The following is a 20,530-nucleotide window of genomic DNA, read 5'->3' as shown; positions in this document are numbered from 1 at the left end:
AACAGTCCATCAGGGGACCAAAGTACATCAAAAGATTTCTTACTGAGATCAAACAAAGTGTGAATGGAGGCATGGAACTTCACATTGACAGTAAGTACCAGCACTTGAAAGTGAATGAAGTTTAACTAAGGTCAGCATTTTTATTTCTTTTCCGCTCCTCCTTTCTCATCGCAGATTAAGGTGCTTGGAATACCAATGAGCTCCTGAAGCCTTTGATTTCTCTGTTTCTGCTTCTAATCCCCGAGACATGCTCTCCTTAATGACTGCAGTCTCTGATTAATTATAATACAATCATGAATTATAAATTTTACTGTTTCCATTTTGAAGATTATTGGAAAGGAGCACGAAACCTCACAAAAATGTAATGTAGTGGTAATAAAGCGCAGACGAGTGTGCATCATTACAGAGCCGCTGCATGAATTTTTAAAAGAATCACTCCTGCAGCTCTGTCATTTCAAAATTAGCATCAGGTTGCATCAGATGGAGAAAAAAGCTTTCACGAGTGTGATGGTAATAATAGATCAGGGAAGGATGGCGATGATGCTCGTGTCACAAAATGACAAATCTAGAAATACCGATACGAAGAGAAAGCCTTGAACTAATTGCGTAAGATGATGTCAGACTTTTTGACTAATTATTAAGGTGTAAAAGTTAGCTTAGAAAAGGATGGAGGCACATAAGGCTGTTGTCATAGCAACCACCCACCAGATAATGCACACGTCCAAAAATCAAAAACTTGCACTGAGGAGAAATGTGCACCAAAGCAGCTGCAATGTGTGAAAACAGGAATGCTGAAATAGCAGCGTTAAAGGTGTTTGAGGCAGTGATGAACCTGCATCAGCCACAGACTGTATGCAAAGAATGGAGACACTCTGATGTCACCAACTAGTATTTTAAAACCTCAATGTTAGCATTTTAGCTAACGTAATATCCTTTTTAATGGAGACAGAAGGTTCATCACTGCCTCAAACACCTTTAACGCCTTGCTTTTTTCACACCTTGCATTTCATTTCTCTGCAGATAAAATGTTTTTTAGGGTCTGCTAAGTCATCAGGTTAGCAAGCAACATCAATAGACTGCATGCTTCCCTCACACAAACACAGACACTAGTGATGCACCGATACCGATATCGGGTATCGGCCTCGATACCACATTTTCTAAAGTACTCGTACTCGTTAAAAGTCCCCCGATACCACAGTCTGAGACCTGTCTATGTTTGAGCGGCATGTAAGGGGTTAATCACAGGCGCCGAGTGCCCGCCCCCAGGCCCCGAGTGCCTGCCCCCAGGCCCCGGCTGCAGCTCAGAGCGGGGAGATGGCAAGGTGAGACATATCAGCCGTGTGGAACTATTTCAAAGTGAACGAAGACGCGAAAACAAAGGCAGACTGCAAATTGTGCTCAGCGAAATTGTCCAGAGGCTCAAAAGGTAGCGCATTTAACACAAGCAATTTAATCAAGCACCAAAAACACGACAACGAGTACAAAGAGTTTACCCACGCTTATTTACCCACGCTTATTAGCAAAGAGGAGCATAGCTGATGCTACAGCAGTGGGACGGAAAATAGTTGGGCATTTTAAACATTCGGCCTCAGCCTACTCCCGCCTCGAGGACATTCAGGGACAGCTCAACCAGCCAATAAAGAGACTGCAGCAGGACGTACAGACGCGCTGGAACAGCACGTATTACATGCTCCAGTCCCTCATTGAGCAAAAGCGAGTGCTGGGCGTGTCCGAGCACGAACTCCCTGACTATCTCACCGCTCACCAATGGGCTCTTATGGAGACGACTGTTGCCATCCTCGCCCCCTTTGAGGAACTAACTAAAAAAGTGAGCAGCTACGACGCACTAGCCTCTGATGTCATCCCAGCTGTGACTGTGCTAGTGAGACTTCTAAACAGAGAAACAGACGAACACATTTAAAATTAAATTTTGTTTTTTTTATAATTATTTATTCTGTAATATGTTGCATACAACATGCTTTTCATTTTAAATAAATGTTCTTAATTCCAAACTAGTCCCTTGTTGTTGTTTTTTTGTTAAATTATAGGACTAAAGCTGTTACCTGTAAATTTAAATCATGTTTTTATTAAGTACTCGGTATCGGCGAGTACTGAAATGCAAGTACTCGTACTCGTTTCCAAAAAAGTGGTATCGGTGCATCCCTAACAGACACCATGTAAAAATATAAAATCCTAGAAGGAGGTCCGACTTTTTGGACGATCTGTTAATTCGACTAGCCCCACAGCAGCCATATCATTGGTCAGATAATTACAATAAAAATCCTCTAAAAGGCTCCACAAACACTCCAGTTAGTTGAAGTGAAGCCTAGCAGACAGCTAGCAGCTATGACCGCCTGTGTCGCCATTCACCTCTTAGTCAGAGAGGCCATGCCTCTAATGATGTAATGAAGAGGGAAAATCTCCATAGAGACCAAAATGTTTTTTGTAGCAGGTTGTAAACATGTTTATTTCTGCTGTAAAGTTTTAACATGGGAGTCTATGGGGACTGACTCACTGCTGGAGCCACCCCCAAGTGGCCTTTAGTGGAACTGCAGCTGTTGGAGTTTCCACACAGGCTTCACGGCAAACTTCACAGCTTTGTGGAAACCAGGCATTTGAACATTTTCTACTGTACTTTCTCGTTAATTTCACTCTGTAGTTTTCCTGTTTGGCCTCACTCACGTACCTCGAGGATGACAGTGCAGATGAGTTTAACACACTGGATGATGGCGTCCTGGCTCCCTGATATTGTCACTTCTCTCTCTGTGGAGTTGGGGAGGAGGTCACCTGCCACCTGAACCTGCGCACCTGTTGTCTGTACACACAAAGAAACACACAGCAGTGATTCTGTACCCTAAAAATATAAGCAGAGAGAATGCTGTCAGATGCTAAAAGTTGCACCGAAAAGTGTTTTTTGACAACTCAGAAGGTCACGTGTCAGATTGTATATTAATAGACATGAAGTTCACACTCAAAGTTAAGCAAAGAATATTCAAAGTGGTAGTTTCAGGATATTTAGTAAGAAAGCCAGAGCAAAATAATAAAAGTTTCAGCGCTTGTGGAATTCAGATCTAGTAAAGCGCTGTACAAATACAGGCCATTTACCGTTTCCCCTTAATTAGCTGGCTCATGCTGCGGTGGATGCTGTCAGATGTGCGACCCAACATCCACGCTGAAGCCTTTGTGAAGTTTTCAAGGTCTTGTTTCATACTGTGTATGTTTTCACATTATTGCTTGGTCCTTGTATTTTACATATCAAAAAGAAAACTTTGGTGACCTGCTTTTGTCCACGAACACTTTTGATTTATTCCACAAGGTTTCCGTCTGACAAGCATCCAGTCGGGGTCAAAGTTAGTATCTAAATATGGCAGCTCATGTGTGAGTCTTCCCGTCTGCTGCGACTGATGTTTATGACCTTTGAGTCAAACTTGTACAGAAGCCAGTCGCGGTATACTAAAATAACATTCATTTGCATTCTCTCCACTGTGCCCAGGTTGTAAACAGAGCTGCCCATTAAAGCCTGTTACAAACAGGGTCTGCTCTGCCAGACAAGCCCAAACAGCTTCTGCTCAGTAAAATGCAGATTAACTTTCTGCTGGTTAAATCTCCAACACACAATTAGAGACAGCGAGTCAGTTCCACGCCGGTGCAAGCGTGGACAAGACTCAACAGCTCCCTCTCTCTGACATCTGGGGTCATGGGGGACCGACTGAACGGGGCTTTTAGAGCTCAAAAATGCAAATTTTACTGGGTAAATATTTTTGTCAAGGATATCTTTATCATCAGATGTAGTTTTGTGTTTTGTATCTTCACAAGTTTTGATTAGAATAAAATAGCGTTCTGTGAGTAGAGCACCACAAGCAACTTTGAGGCATTCACCATTTCACTGGAGATCATTTATCTGAATTTCAGGAGTATCTTGCCAAAGGATATTAGCCAATCAGACTGCAGCAGACAGGGACAGAACCACCAACCTCCTGAGCTGCAGCCACAAAAGGTTCATGGCTCTGTTCTGTGTCGTCAGACGCTTCACAGTTAATATAAATGACACCGGACCTGACGTGAGGCACCAACCAAGCCCTTCATCTCACTACAGGACACGCTTATGTTGACTTGGAAGGTCAAACCTTGAACATCAGCACAGAAACTGCAGGCTGGGAGCTTCACAGTGGGTTTCCATGGCCAGCAGCTCCTGTAGGCCTCATGTGTCGGTGGCCCAGTACTTACACTCCCACAGTGTATATGGATTTTTAAAAATCTAAAATAAAGTGTGTATTTGTTTTTGTCCAGAAGCAGGAGCCAATATTTAAGTTGTTTATGTCTTTCACTCTTGTTCATCGAGCACTAGCTTGCGAGCGAGCTTTTCCTCCTTCAGGAAACAGCTCTCACTCTGCAAACATGTTGGTAATGACTCCAGGTGCTGATTCCAGCAGTTACTTTATAGCGTTATGTAACAATAATTAAATGTTAACTGTGACAAAAACACCTGCATCTACAGCGTCAGATCTGATTTTTTAAAGATAAAAACGATGGCATAACCTGCCGGTAAAGCTTTTCATTGGGTCAGAACATCAGGTTAATCAGCTCATATCTGGTTTGATGTCTTCTTTGAAAGTGGAAAACGTTCCTGCAATGCCCGATTTTACGTCGAGCAGCTCACCTCTCTGATCTCCTTGATCTTAGACCCGCCTTTGCCGATGAGGGAACCGCACTGGCTCGCTGGGATGACCAACCGTAAAGTGACGGGAGGCTTGCTGGTCACCGTGCCGTTGGCCACCAAGGCCGCCAGGTCCTGAGATAAGGAGAAAAGAAACAGATGGATTTAGTCGTTAAAGGGCTCGAGGTGTTTCCGTTCGATGGATACATCCATCAGTGTGCCTGGAGAACAGCATGCAGCTGCTGAGCTGCCTTCCACCGTCTGTCAGCGCGAGCCCTTCAACATCTGAGCTGTAGGAAAACAAATCAGCGTTCTTATTAAACAAACAGTATTTCTAATGTTTGCTTTTGAGCGTAGAATGAATGCAGCCCACTGGATATGCATACCAAAACATGTAAGCAAACAAAAATGATCAGAGATGAACCTTTTTATCCTTCCCAACCACGTCTCAGTCCTCGTATTGATTTATTTCTAAAGAGCTGGATTTCAGGAGTTAAGCTTTGGAACAGACGAGGCTGTTATGGCAGTTAGATCAGAGCTGGAGCTCCAGTTTCACTCAGCTTTTCATCTGGTAATCCCAAAAATACATTTTCTGTTTCTTCCCAGTGTTGGGATTCAAGTCAGATAAAAACTAAAAACAACAGAAATTGAGCTTTAAAAGGAACGAAAAAACTCCAAAAACCACTAAACATGTTTCTTGTCATCAACAATACAAAAAGAAGCTCGACACATAAAAATAATCAGTACTGAAGCTTGTAGTGTTGAATAAATGAGACAGTGTTACTTCAGACTGTGGATAAACCCACATCAGCTGATCCCTCAGTGGCTTGAACCTGCTTTCTGCAAGCCACTTTGCAACCCACCTCCAGCACACCACTACTTCATTTCTACTGTGAAATAAAAGATCCACATCCAAAAATCTATTTAGTTACTTAGAAAATGAACAGATGGAAATTATAGATTATCGAAGTACATTAAAGGTAATCTGTGGATTGCGTTGTCACAGCTGTAGCGGCACAGTACGTGAGACACACTTCTGCATAACACACATTTTTACAATCGTGTCTTAAAACTGAATTTTAGAGCCAAGTTTTTATGTAAGAGGCCATTTGCAAACAGAAGACTCCTGACTGTTACGTTAGGACGGCACTGAACTCGCTCTCCAGGAGTTAAAGAAATGACGATTAGCAAAACCTGAGGCTAAAGCAACTTCAGAAAAATATTCAAGTCCAATGCAACCAAGATCTGCAATGAGACAAACGCTGGCAGCTCATGAAAGAAAATAATGATTGAGCTCAGAGTAGAGCTGCTACACCTACGGGCATCTGGGCGTCTCCTGAACTGCTTCTGCTGCAACACGTTCTCACTCCCAAAGCGTAACATTTCACGCTGGTGACAAATCGTCAACATATTACGTTTTCGGCTACCCACCACATTCCTAAATGACGACCTCGGAAAAATGAGGAAATATGAGAACCATATGGACTCAAGCTACACATGTTCGCTCTTTTTCTTCAAATCGCTTAGAAACACGCTATTTAACATCATTACAGTCCTGGTTAAGCTCAGGAAAAAGGTTATGGTTAGGGCTGGAATACAGGGCTGGAACGTCTATTACCGCGGGAGCGTCATTGCACTGGATTTCGGCCATAACCCACCGCGTACCGTAACAACGCCAAAAGTCTCCTTTTGTGTTCCTCAGGAACGCCCCGGGACGTGACAAAACATCGGCATGTTACGCCTGTGACCATGATGAGTGGATGGATGGACCATGTGATAAATGACCCCCCATATCATGGCGAAATTAATCGTGAATTTAGTTGCTGCACTTGGTTATATGATAACCTTTCTGCTGTGCACCTACAGTGTCAGCTTGCTGATGTTAGCCCGTGGTTAGCTGTGGTTAGCTGCGGTCTCAGGCTTGTAAAGGATCACTGTGCACTCCTGCCTCTAAGAGTTGCAACTATTCTCTTCAAGCTGGCTGCAGCACAAACAACCAGGTGGTGCCAAACCTCTGCACAGTCTGTCTCCATGTAAGTGTATTATTTGCTTCTTTTGCAGCACAGAACAGCAAACCAAACGAATCGAATTTATGTAACTAAAAAAAAAAAGTCTATTACTGGACATTTTTTAATGCTCATAATAAAAATGTGCATTTAATGTCTGTGAAAGGTTAGCGCCGATTGGAAAGACAACTTCCACACTTGTCTGTCATTCCTTTAATTCCGATGCAGATCACAGACTATATTTGCCCTGGTCAAACGTCTCTGTCTCCCCCTCTCTGCCACCGACTCCCCTCTCTGACCTTGACTTTCTCTGTTTATACCTCTGCCTTCCACACACACACACACACACACACACACACACACACACACACACACACACAGCACTCTCTACTCCCAGTCAAGGTCTGTGAAGTTTGATGAATAGGCGGCATTCACGCCGGGATAATAGCAGATCACGTGCGCTCTGATTGGTTTGGTTTCATTTCATCAAAAGCCAGCAGACGTTTAAAAGCGGGCTTTCTTTTCAACACAATAACCACATTTTGTAAAAGAATTACTACATTATCATTGCAAAAATTACTTCTTGTAACCCCGATTGTCAAACACAGGCTGGAAATTCTGTAGCTACTAAATTAAAGTTCAGCTGAATCACTGCTGGGTTCCACTAGAGAAGCTAATAAGATTCCTTCCCAAGGTCTCCAACCTCGAAATACATCCTAGAAACATATGCAATCACACGCAACAGTTAAACAAGCAAATGTAAAGCTATAAATACTAAAACAAGCTGCTGGAAGTTATTCACTGACATGGATTTGCATATTTTGTAAAGGTCACGATTTGATCTGACTGCTGATTTGAAGACAATTTTACTCAAAATGAGCAAAACATTTCTATTTGTCTTTTAATTGACGTGTTTATAAGCTCGACTAATCTTTCTAACGGAAGCTTTCAGATGATTTGTTTCATCCGGCGTCCGATGAATGCGGTTCGTCCGCGTTTGCTTCATCTTTCCAGAAGCTCTCATGTGTGCGTTTGAAGACTTCCCAGAAACATTTTAATCTTTCTGCCAATCACAGTGAAGCAGTGCACCTCTAGGCTCTGTGCTTCCTGTATATATCTGGTATATTGTTATTATAATGGTTGCACTTGGCAGGCTTTACACAGTCTGACCAGCCTGATGTGGATGTGAGTGTAAGCTCCTGACTTCCAGTCCTCTGCTGAGACTTCAGTTGTGAAATCAAAATGTTATCACATTAAAAAAGTTAAAGCGCATCTGGGTGGAGCCTCAGGTCTCCTTTAAATAAATGAAAGTAAAACATATAGAGCTCGTGTGGGGTGAAGATCTTGACAGTTTGCACTCCAGAACCAGACCATGGTCGTGTCCAAATTCATGGGCTGCATCCTCCTGAGGACCTGGCCTTCGCGGTCTACGTGGGCCGGGTTCTCAGAAGGTCGGGTAGGCCGGAAGTAAACAGCTGTGAAATTGGACGGTCTAGCCTTCAGATTAGCGTCACCGCTGTCTCGGTGGAGTTTAATAAACTCGCCGTCTGCTCCTTGCTGTCTAAAATATAACAGGACACTGGAGTAAACTCTCGACCGTCTCACACTTCTGTTTAATCAGTTTTCTGTTTGACGTTTATTCAGCTGTGTGAAAACCACCCGGGGGATTAATAAAGTTTTATTTTATCTAATCTAATAACTTTAATCTCAGCCAAACCGATTTACTCACGAACAAACAAAACACTGAAAAAAGCCCAACAATAACATTTTAGGTTGTCTAAGTGACTTATATATTACGTTTAACCTGAGTAGCAAAACTCTGCGGTGATCTGAAAATGATGTGCCGGGATTTGTGCCAGGATTTGTGCCGTTCTCGGCGGCTCCAGTGACCCTCGAGCTCCCGGCTTGCTATCGAGCTGGTGGGTAACAGACGTCTCCGAAAACGTCGAAGCACTTTGGCAAATATGCGATATCTTGATAAACTGAGCAGATATTTGATGTTTACACAGCTACTTTCTCGCCTGAAAATATGTTAAAAGTTTATTTTGTGACCCAGAAAGATTAGTCAGAGTAATTTTAAAACTTAGTAGCGGCCGCCATTGTTGGAAACTGGAGTTTGGCTGGGCCGCGCTATGAATTCTGGGATATGGTAGGCCACGAAGGACACACCCGACCCATCCTTCAAATTCAGGGAAAAGGAGGACGCATTTGTCGGCTGCATTCGGAGGAGTCTACGAATTGGGACAGCCTTCGGCGCGTCGCTGTGACGTAATCGGTCTACAAATGCGGCCTCAGGAGGAAGCAGCCCATGAATTTGAACATGACCCATATCTGTTAGAATAGCATAAGTCATCTCAATCTGTGAAACGATAGCGCTGCCTTGTACAACTATGACTATCGATGCTGCACTCTTTAGCTCCTCTCTTGCATCAGATGCGGCTGAGGTTTTTGGAACAGGTCCAGTAATATCACTGACTTGTTGCTATAACTTGTTATTCCATCTTACCCAGAGTTATTGTATTTCCATATTCACCCAGCGTTATAGTGAATTCATCGGCCCCGGGGTCTCCGCTCTGCTCTTACACTTCTGCAGCTGCTTCTGACAAAAGCTGATGATGTTCTTTCAGGTGGAAATTAAGAAGCAGCCCGGGGCGACTCTGGCAGGCTAATTCGGAAATAGCTGAATTCTGTCAAGGCAGCAGACCACGTGTCGTCTAAAATGCCGCGCTGTGCAAAACTCTTGAGCCAGACGCAGACAATTCAGTTCAAATCAAACAGAAGCTGCAAAAAACCATGTAGATCAGTAAAGGAGCGAGTCAATCTGACAGCTCTGACGAGGCCAGGATTTATCTGTCCTGTAAGTGTGGAGTCCACCCGTCACAGACGACCACCAAACTTTACTGTCAGATCCTGACTGATCCACTGTGGAAATGTGCTAATGGTTTTTTTTCCCTGCATGCAAAGCTGCAGATATTTATTCAAGAACAGGAAAGTTTGTGACTCACAGCCACCTGTGGACAACAAACAAAAGGTTTCTGCAAACGCCTGAATTACATCCACGGACGGTAAATGTTCGTTTCTACCTGAGCACACGAAACACGCTCACCTTACTCACCCCATGCACACGCATTCATACAATTTCAATGTATTTATTTACTTATTATTTTTTCATACAAGCACTTTTTTCTATGCTTTTTTTATTTAAAACTCACAGACGCACATTTATACCCCGATGGATGCATCAGAGAGCAACTTGGGGTCAGCATCTTACTTTAGGATATGTGGCGTGCACTCTTAGCAGATGACCTGATCTACATCCTGAACCAGACCGTGTGGCGGTGGCAGATTTCTGTGCTGTTTCGCTCCGTTTTCTTTGATGGCCCGAACATATCTGAGCAGTTCTTACTAGGGATGGGTATTGTTTAGGTTTTATCCGATACCGGTGCCAAACCGGTACTTTTGAAACGGTGCCGGTGCTTAAAAAATGGAGAACACAAAATTGGTCCAAAAACCTCTCATGTTCAGCTGTTTTTTTGTAAAAAGATAACAATGTTAGCCTTTTCTGCAGCTATGGGGCATATATGGTATCACTCTTGGCTGGAAGCAGCTTAAACAATGGAAAAAACACAAACTTTGTCCAAAAACCTCTCATGTTTAACTGTTTTCCACTTTTTCTTTGGTCATTTTAGCCTTTTTGACCAGGGTGAAGGGAGTATCTGCCATCAAACAAGAAGACAGCTGCATGTAGCTATGATGGTGTTTGCTAGTTCACCTTACATGCATTAATGTAATAACGTGGTTAGCCTACTCAACGTAAATTACACACGGACAACATTAAGCTACTCACGCAGAGAAGAACGGCTGCTGCTGCATCATCATCCTCATCATTTCTGCTACACTGGCAGGGCTAGGGGCCAGGACTCTCCTCTTCGGGTTTTTGGGGGATGTTGCTAACTCCGGGTCGATAACAGGCACCACACCCACAGTAGATGTGCTCGGTGTGAGGTCTCGCAGCAAGCTATCAAATACGGCGCATTTCTCAGCTTTAAAAAAAATGCTATGCGTCGCCAGGTGTTTCATCAGATTTGAGGTGTTACCTCCTTTGACAGCATCACAGTATCAGCTTAAAGCACTTGTTGCAGCTGCTGAGTTTGCATCTTTTGCTGTGAAGTACAGCCAGACTTTGACCGCTTCGCCTTGGGCATTTAAATCTGTAGCTCTGCTCTAAAAGAACGTACGTATGTCTGTTAGTTCTTACTACACCTGCTCGCCCCTCGGCAGCACCTGCCTGCTGCCCTCTTTGGTGAAGTCAGACTCTGATTATCACTGGGCACAGTTGGTGGCTTCCCACAGTTGGAGGCGGCGACTCTGTTGTGTTTTGTACAGTTGGTAGGTGAGCTGCCATCTTTGTCTTTTATTAATGAGAAGAAGCCGTGTTCAGGAAACAAGTTCAAATATTTCATTTTTCACAAGACTAAATACTTTTAACTGGTTAGAAAAGCTTTTACATGAGCTCATGACAACATTATGTCAGGAAGTAATTATCTGTCATTTGTATTGAATCTGACTGCAGCTGAAGCGTCGTGTAGATCATCAGATGCTCTTTGAATGAAAGTCCAGGACAGTCTCAGGAGTCAGCTCACCCATCCAACCTCCTAAACTGCTGTTAGAAAGGCTTCACTCATTCACTCACTTTTTAATTGCATCTCTTTTCCCCTTCAGCAGCTCTTCCCACTTTCTCCCCCTTTTCTCATTACATACTATCTCTGCGTATGGCAGCTTAAACCCTCCTTTTCTCTCTGTATTGCTCCTCCATCCTTTACCAAATCTCCCTCTGTCCCCTCGTTCTGTATGACTCTCCCTCTCCGACTTTAATTAACTCAGGTAATAAATAGCAGTCCAAATCACCTGGTCCTAATACGATTGGTTCAATCAATTAAGGCCGAGCTGCACTCGGAGCCTCGTCGCATGTGAAATGTAAATAGCAGAGCGCCGTCTTGTCTGGGCTGCCCATCAGATGAACGTGGTCTGAATGAAATCACTCCAATGCCTCCTCTGCAGGAACACATATTTATTTATATCATCAAAAATCTCTTACAGAAGCCTTCGCTGCCTCTTCTCCTTCTGTGCGCGCTCTCGTCCAGTAATTGACAGCCAGCTCTGCGTGCAGAAAGTGGTTCATGAAGCAGAAATGGGTTAAGGCACCAACGGTTTTGATCCTGGTTGGTTATTTTGGACACGTGTTCCTTAAACCAGGAGGTTTTTCTTTGGAGATGAATGTTTGTTGTTCTTCCTGTTTGTCCTGATGCTCAGTGTGAAGGAGATGGTTTTTTAAATCCCTCCCTGATGTGTTTCATGAAGCTGAATTTCTGTGCTACATTTTTAGCCACATTTTAAAACAAATTGCAGTAGAAGGTTTCACATCCATAAACAAGTTCTAATAGTTCTCTCTGGATTATATTTGTCCTCCATCCTCAACTCTTCCATCTGTCCATCATTACAGACGTTCTTGTCATGGTCCTGGATCTTGGACTGAGGGTTTTTGAGTTTGGGGACTTGTTAAAGTAGGGATGCACCGATACCACTTTTTTGGAAACGAGTACGAGTACTTGCATTTCAGTACTCGCCGATACCGATACCGAGTACTTAATAAAAACATGATTTAAATTTACAGGTAACAGCTTTAGTCCTATAATTTAACAAAAACAACAACAACAAGGGACTAGTTTGGAATTAAGAACATTTATTTAAAATGAAAAGCATGTTGTATGCAACATATTACAAAATAAATAATTATAAAAAAACAAAATTTAATTTTAAATGTGTTCGTCTGTTTCTCTGTTTAGAAGTCTCACTAGCACAGTCACAGCTGGGATGACATCAGAGGCTAGTGCGTCGTAGCTGCTCACTTTTTTAGTTAGTTCCTCAAAGGGGGCGTGGCAACAGTCGTCTCCATAAGAGCCCATTGGTGAGCGGTGAGATAGTCAGGGAGTTCGTGCTCGGACACGCCCAGCACTCGCTTTTGCTTTTTGTGTGAAACTTGTATGAAAAGCATACAAGAGTAAAAACAGATATAAGATCCCTTGAAAGATTATATAATGAAACTTGTATGTTTTGGATACTTACTAAAACAATATATGAAAGTAATGAGAAAGTGACCACTTTCATGAGTAAATCATATAAGTTTTTACTATTTCTTTTCCATATGGGATAGCATCAGCTATGCTCCTCTGTGCTAATAAGCGTGGGTAAATAAGCGTGGGTAAACTCTTTGTACTCGTTGTCGTGTTTTTGGTGCTTGATTAAATTACTTGTGTTAAATGCGCTACCTTTAGAGCCTCTGGACAATTTTGCTGAGCACAATTTGCAGTCCACCTTTGTTTTCGCGTCTTCGTTCACTTTGAAATAGTTCCACACGGCTGACTTGTCTCGCCTCGCCTTCTCCCCGCTCTGAGCTGCAGCCGGGGCCTGGGGGCGGGCACTCGGGGCCTGGGGGCGGGCACTCGGCGCCTGTGATTAACCCCTTACATGCCGCTCAAACATAGACAGGTCTCCGTGGTATCGGTCCTTGGTATCGGGGGACTTTTAACGAGGCCGATACCCGATACCAGTACAGTTGGTGCATCCCTATGTTAAAGTATTCCTCTTGACTGATGCTTATATTGTTAACTCCTTGGATTTTCTTTAGTATTTTTCCTTAACAATGAGCCTTTAGTTCCAAGTTCCTCTGTGTTCGTTGTTGTGTGACTCTCTATCTGCCTCTGGTTTGGATGTTCTGGACTTTATCATCACAGGACCCCTCAGTGCCTTGCTTATGGGTTCTGGCTCCTGTGACTCTTGTCAGAATGATACAACCAGCAATGGACCCAGCGCTCAGTAAGACTTTTGAATGGCGGCGGATGGCTCTCTCCTTTTTAAAGAGGACCGTTGAACTGAAGCCATGGCTCACCCCCGAGCATGAGCCCATCTTCAGGCAGACTCGCCTGCCCATATGCGGCATGTTGTGGTCCTGGGGTCCCATGGCTCCTGGGCACCACATCCTCAGGTAAGTTTGGAGCCATTCAACTGCTGCAATGCATACGACATCCTCCAAATCATCACCCACTCCTAAGAGGAAGCACGGTCCCTGTAGACGCTGTTAATCACCGCCTCTGCAGTCAAGTTTGATGGCGACATCAATGTTCGGCACCCTAGCCAGCTGCACATCAGTTCTCCTTGGTTGACACCTTCATTCCTGTCTTTAGGATGAAGGTCGCAAAGACCCAGCCAGGGATGACTCAGGCCGCCAGGGGCCTCACCTGGGACTTGGGGGATACCGCCTGCTCCTTTAGACGTGCTTCTCCTTGAACCTGAGCTAATTACAGGTCAGCTTCCCTGCACTTCACAACCCTGAGCCACCACATCCTGTTCTTTGTGAACTAGCACTTCCAAATCCAAAATCCAGGAGCCCCGTGCAGCCTAAACAAACTGCTTGGGTTGGGCCCATCTGGACCAGACCACTGGCTGCCATCGACTAAGCTTCCCGAGGGGTCCCGTCTCCTTCACTATCGGTGACCGCCTGCAAGGCCTCAGTCTCCACTGTTGCCTTTCCCCCTCTTAGGCTACCAGGTAGGCTCTGCCTCCTTGGCCACTGGTCCTCGACCTCCTCCACAATCCCATCTGGTCACCAGAGGCATCTTGCCTTCATCACTTGTTTTCCAGTTCCATCTCCATTCCTGGACACCGTTTCCTGCTCCAGCCCCTTTCTCAGTACCATCTCTCACCTCTTTGCCCACCCCCTTCCCTGCTCTATGGACTCTCCTCCTCATTGGCTTTAATTTTCTATTTGTTTTTTACTTTTTAAAATCCTCTCCGCTCTTCTTTCTAATGCCGTGTTAATTTATCCGCACGTCTATAACTTTCTTCATTTCTCTTTTCAGCATTTTTAGCAACGACATCTCACATTTAATATCCCAGTTTAACTACACACACGTCCATCAGCCTTTCTAATTTTCTTTTACGTTCACATCCCTTTAATTTCTCTCTGTTCTGTGTTAGCAGAGGTGCACAGACATCTGCCTGAGGTGGTTCAACGCAACCTTGTGACATCAGGCTGCACGGCTGTGAAATACCGACCATCTTTCAGTATGAAACGGTTACACAATGAGCCCACTGAAACAAATGCTGTTAGAAGCTTTTGTGTGTACACATGGGCAACAAATCAACATTTTTCTGTCTATAAACATCTCAGCGCATTAGTATCATGGGATATATGATATAATGTTGTAAGGGAACAGGAACAAAGCACCGGCACCCTGCAGGTTTGATCTGCTTTCTGGGAAAAACAAAAAACAAACCTGAAGTGCATTTTGGGTAAACCTTCAAGGGTCGGATCACTGAGGCAGCTGCTCAGAACAAATGATAGCAAATGGTCTCATTTCACCTACCGTTTGATACCAGGCTCATCTTCCAGCTGTGTGAGAATATATTTTTGAATTGAACTCTTCCCAAAAATCAAGAAATAACTAAGACATCTTCTATCCTGAGGTCAGGCCTAAACACTTCCTGCCTGCTCAGGCCTGGATGATGAAGCATGGACTGGTTTTTGGTCTCAGTTTGAAGCCCAGCCCTCCAGCATCATCTACGGCAGAGATGCTGCACGCCATGGGAAACACTCATCCCCTCAGAACGATGCTGGAGGCAGCGGGATGCCCTGTTAGGTAAAAACCAGTCCCAGACACACACCTGAACCTGTGCAGGTCCTAAGACTAATGCTGTGCATGATCTCCCTGATTACAGCCTTTATTTAATCCCTCGGTGACACTTTTCACGCCTCTTTCTTATATTCTCTGCTTTCCAGCTTCATTAATTCTTCATCGGACCCCCTCTTCCCTCATCTCTTTATCTCTTCCAATTCTTTTTTAAACCCCTCTCTGCCCTCTCTCTCTCACTCCTTCCTCATTTCACAGCTTTTTAAAATCCCTTCAGCGACCCGTCCACCGCTCTCTAAATCACCGTCCATTCTCTGCCCCGATCCCCCCCCCTGTCCATTTTCATCCCATCTTGTTATCTTCCATTAGGATTGCTGAGATTTAAATACCATCTGCCTGGATTTAATTTCTCAGCTTGCGTCATGTCTGTCAGACGTTTCATTTCTCTGCAGCCAAAACCGCTCTGCCGTGAACTGCCACGCGTGCAGCCAAACTCATTTCCTTCGTCTTATAATGTATGCGTGTTTAATGGAAACGTTTCTACATTTGTGGCTGAAATATTTTCCCTGAATTCAGTGTTTTGGTCTCCACTTGTTCTGTGTTTGATTGCACAGCGAGAGCTTGTAACCAATAACCCGACAGCCGGGCGCGGCTCGTTTGTTAGAGTTCACTCCACATATACATCAACAAGACGTTTTGCTTTCCTTCCTTTTCTCCTGATTTCATCCACACCTTTGAAAATGGAGAGTAATTACAGACACTTCACTGATTTGGCCGCTTGGCTTAACCCTTTAAGACCATAGAACCAAGTCTGCCAGAGCTTATATTATATGTTTACATGCTGTGGAGCCATTTTTGGGAGCATTTCAAGTTGCTATACATCAATACAACCATTATAGCCCAGATTTTAATAATATGTCTGCATTAAGTGCATAGTAACTACATAAATTGCAAAAAAGTGCAATAAACTACAAAAAATTTTTAAATCGTTTTTGTTTTTTAACATATATTTCTAGTTAGAGAAATTTAAGAGGCTTATCCCTCAAAACTGTAAATACAAAAAAGTTGCACAAAATAGTTTCCCACCACAGGAAATTTATTTTGAGTGTCTTCATAGTTTTATTTTTGAAATACACCAATTTTTATACACTGCAGGAAAAACAAAAATAAATATTATAATGCAAATTTGCAAAAAAGCAGCATATGCATCAAAATAAACTATTTCCAGCAGTGCAATATGAGTCCTAAGCATCCCAGAAACCACACAGAAAGTCAGAAAGTCAAACATAACTTTTAAAAACACCAGTATAGGCTCATGAGGCCTTGATGGTAAAAAACTACATTTCCGCAAAAATGACGTCACTTCCAGTTTCGACAGGAAATGGCGGACATGCAAAAGTTCGCGCTGACGTCTATTCCAACGTAGGAAGTGTTACAAACAGCTGATCGGATCGGCAAAGCGTGTTTCTGGAATATTATGTTTTTGTTGCTGCAAGTGCTTTTTATGCAGTTTTTGCAAAACTATATGTGGAAGGAAACTGTGACCGAGGACAAGCTGATGGCATAAGATGTAAGTACAACTCCTCCGGTTTCATATGCAAAAAAATTATTGTGCTAGCTCACGTGGTTGCAGAGCTACCAGGATATAAAAGTAGTTACGCAAAACAGAGCGTGCTGCTCTGACCGGCTTTAAAGGGTTAAACACAATCTGAACACAGCGCGACATTTAGCCTGCAGTGTTTCTGTTTCCACTACTTTAAACTCTGATCTTCAGTTAACAAAAGATTTGATCTTGTGGCTGATTAAAGATGATTGTTCTTAAAATCAGCCAAACCCTGTTTTTAATGCCTTTTACAATTAGTTTTTTTTTGCCTTCAGGTTGTTTGACCAATGATTAGTCATAAGTTCAAACCCACAGAAATCAGACTGACAAACAACAGAAAATACATTTTATGCTGCAGAGTAATAGTTTGCGACCCATCACCACTTCACCTGCATCCTGTGGGGTTTAACAAACCGACCGGGAAGCCTGGCTCCGTGACATCACTGTTATCCATCATGGATAATGCTATCACCCTCTATAAAACAATACAGCTGTCAGACCAAGAGGCATCTGGCAGATATCTTCCTCGTCTGCAGGGTCTCTACCTCACAATACGAAGCCCCTTCGATCAGCTGTTGCTGCGATTTGACGCCGTCTGAATAAAACTGAGCCGAACGTTTTTATTCTTCATTCCTTTGATGTTTATGAGCAGCTGTTTCTGCCATCTGACTATATGCAGCGATAAAGATCCAAAAACAGCACGATCAAATAACATACGTGTCTGCGCCAGTTCTTCCTTGTTGATAATCATCATCATCATCTCATCTCATTTAAAGGCCAAAATATTTGTGGATTACATTTTGCATGCCTCAACTAAAGAAGAGAAATAAACAGATGTTTAAAAATGTAAATATATGTTTTATGTTTCCTGACTTCACCCACAGAAACATCTTTTATTCTGTTTAATGTGTCGCTGCCATCGCCTCCCTCGGCTGCTGTAACACAGCTAACAGATCCTGTTACAGTTAAATAAAACAGAGAATTTCAATACAAGGTTACCTTACCTTTCTTTTGTGTGTAACCTATTAGCAGTGGTACTAAAGACGACTCACAGCACTTCACACCAACATCAAACTACGACTTTTGCTGCTGGACTGATTGACTGGACCCAGCAGTGGCAGAAATTACATATTATATTAATACACGGACATTCATGAATTAGCTTTAAAAGCTCTTTTTGTAAAATCAAATAGACTCATGTAGGATCGGCCTCCCTCGGGCAAATGAAGGCGGGGAGGAATGAATGACCTTCATGGACTCTTCTGTTAAAATATCCAACCTTAAAGCCTGGAACAACAAATAATCCTCCATTTATGATAATCTGAGAGGTGCCAGGTGTGTCACGTGCAGTTTTGGTCAAGTTACTTAAAAAAAGTAATCAGTAACTAATTACTGATTACTTCCCCGAAAAAGTAATCCCATTACTTTACTGATTACTTATTTTCAAAAGTAATTAATTACTTAGTTACTTTTTAAAAACACGATTTACAGCCTGAATAGGTGATAAAGTGATAGATCTTTCAGCCCAATTCTACTTTTTCTACATAATCATCATACAAAATGTAATCAAATGGAAAAGTCTCTTTTTAAAACTTGTTTTATTAGTTTTAATCTTTTAACTTTATGCATCAAGCAAACATTTAATTATCTGGAAGAAATTATTTTAATATTTAAACCTATTTTCTGCACATTCCAGCACATAAAATAAAATATTTTGTGTGTTTACACTCAGTCTTTCAAATAGATGCAAGTAAAACACAGCAGAAAATAAATAAAGTCAAAGACTAGCGGTCCTGTTGCTCTATTTTCACCTGTAAAGCAGGAGTGGGGTAGGCGGAGGGTTACCCTGGTGCAGGTGTGCAGCGGTCAGTGGAAGAATCCGCGAGTTTCTCTGTGAGTTTCCCATTACGTCGTAGCTACTCGGTGCTTGTTTGGAAGTTTAGGGGTTTTTTCGCTGTAAAAAGAAGTTTTCTTCCCACGCACAACGGACACTAATGTTTTTGTCACTTTTTATGGAATCAAACTCAAAGTAAGGTCAGTACTTCCACGCTTTAAACGCTGCACGCTCATACTCTCTCTGCACTCGATATATGATCCATTGTTGATCTGCACACAGCTGTTGTCACGAACGTCGCACTCGCTTACGTCACTGTCATGAGACATTCTCGCAAAAAATCACGGTTTTAGTAACGCAGTAACGCAGCGTTCCTACGGGAAAGTAACGGTAATCTAATTACCGTTTTTGCAATACTAATCCCTTACTTTACTCGTTACTTTAAAAAGTAATCAGATTACAGTAACGCATTACAAGTAACGCGTTACTGCCCATCTCTGGTCACGTGTGCTATGGAGTCACCTTGCTAACAAGCTAGCAAATGTTAGCATGTTAGCACGCCGCCTTTCCATCCAAATACGGTCTTCTAACCCCCAAAACATATCACAGTCCGGTTCCACAGCAGCAGCTCTGTCCTCTCAGCTGATATCGCTTTAACACAATATAAAGATGCCTTTGAGATGACATCATAGCTCAGGGCTTTAAACTCTTTTTACACTTTAAAAGCACCGGAAACTCACAGGAAGGACTGACCTAAATAAGCCTCTTGTTTTTTTATGTTTGGTGCACGGAGACAGGAGGATGCTGCCATGGCAACGTGTGCCTAACTTAGAGCCAACAGTACATCAATAAATGTGAATGTTTCATTTGGTGACGATTAGCAGCAAAGTTTAAATGACAAGATAAGAACGTAAAGTTTGTGCACGTTTTTTTAAACCATCGGTCAGCTGTGTGTGTGTGTGTGTGTGTGTGTGTGTGTGTGTGTCCAGTATCTACCTCCTCCAGTTTGAACGTGATCATGGTGAAGGCCCTGAACACACAGTCTGTCGGCCCCGTGATGGTGATGATCCTCTCTGGACAGGAACCCTCTGAGATGTTGATCCTCGCGCTGCTCTGTAGGTCCAGACAGAGGTGGAGGGGGGAGGGAGGGGGAGGGAGGGATTGTGGGAAAATGGATTTTTGGGGGTGGGTGTGAGGAGGGGCCAAAAAGAAGGGGAAAGGGGAGGGAAGGAGTGGGAGAAAGGGAATGAGAGGATGATGGGAGGGAGGAGAATTTAGGAAGAACATTGGGAATGAGGGGAGGCAATTGGGCAGCAGAGAGGAGGTGAGTGGTGATGGGGGAGGAGAGGGAGATGGAGGTTAATGGAAAGAGGGCGGGGCAAAACAGAGGAGAGAGAAAACACATTAGTGGGGGGAAGGGACATGTGGGCCAAGACAGAGAAGAGGAGGAGAACCGTTCTCGCCACTGCTCCTCGTTCCCTACGGGAGATTCACCTGTGATGCAGGAGAAGAGAGGGATTACAAGAAGGCTGGAAGAGGGAGGGCGGGAGGAGGAGCGAGGGAGGGAGGGAGGCAAGCACACGAGAAGACCAGCGGACAGTAAATTGAAGATTTTTAGGAAAGGGTGGGTAGAAGGAGGAGCAGAGGAGGAAATGAAAAGGGGTGAAGGAGAAGAGGGAGATTTAGATGATTTGATGAGGAAGAGGTGGGAGGAAGGTGAGATTCAAGCCCAGGAAATGG

The 20,530-nt window shown here is 43.4% G+C and overlaps 1 protein-coding gene and 2 long non-coding RNA genes across 8 annotated transcripts in view; 1 reads left to right on the top strand and 2 right to left on the bottom strand.

The window, feature by feature from the left end:
• The window catches only part of pcbp4 (poly(rC) binding protein 4), a 204,145-nt gene that overhangs the window by 57,121 nt on the left and 126,494 nt on the right, over positions 1-20,530 (bottom strand). For 5 of the 6 annotated variants that reach the window (XM_085160428.1, XM_085160424.1, XM_085160425.1 and 2 more), the window contains 3 exons: positions 19,787-19,903; positions 4,661-4,792; positions 2,687-2,815 (listed from right to left, as the gene is read on the bottom strand). In XM_085160428.1, the coding sequence (XP_085016554.1) occupies positions 2,687-2,815; positions 4,661-4,792; positions 19,787-19,903 (378 nt within the window). Of the gene's footprint in view, positions 1-2,686; positions 2,816-4,660; positions 4,793-19,786; positions 19,904-20,284; positions 20,320-20,530 lie in introns of all 6 variants that reach the window. The other variant, XM_085160429.1, reaches the window with a different exon arrangement.
• Positions 1,106-2,015, top strand: LOC146517755 (uncharacterized). The gene is made up of 2 exons (XR_014874212.1): positions 1,106-1,197; positions 1,323-2,015. It is a non-coding gene; the product is annotated as an uncharacterized LOC146517755 (long non-coding RNA).
• Positions 10,574-17,222, bottom strand: LOC146517754 (uncharacterized). The gene is made up of 2 exons (XR_014874209.1): positions 17,057-17,222; positions 10,574-16,142 (listed from the first exon to the last, which is right to left on the bottom strand). It is a non-coding gene; the product is annotated as an uncharacterized LOC146517754 (long non-coding RNA).

Source organism: Neolamprologus multifasciatus, chromosome 5 (genome assembly GCF_963576455.1).
Source record: "Neolamprologus multifasciatus chromosome 5, fNeoMul1.2, whole genome shotgun sequence".
NCBI classification, from domain to species: domain Eukaryota; kingdom Metazoa; phylum Chordata; class Actinopteri; order Cichliformes; family Cichlidae; genus Neolamprologus; species Neolamprologus multifasciatus.
The sequence above is the reverse complement of the archived record's forward strand: the minus strand, read 5'-3'. Positions and strand labels throughout refer to the sequence as shown.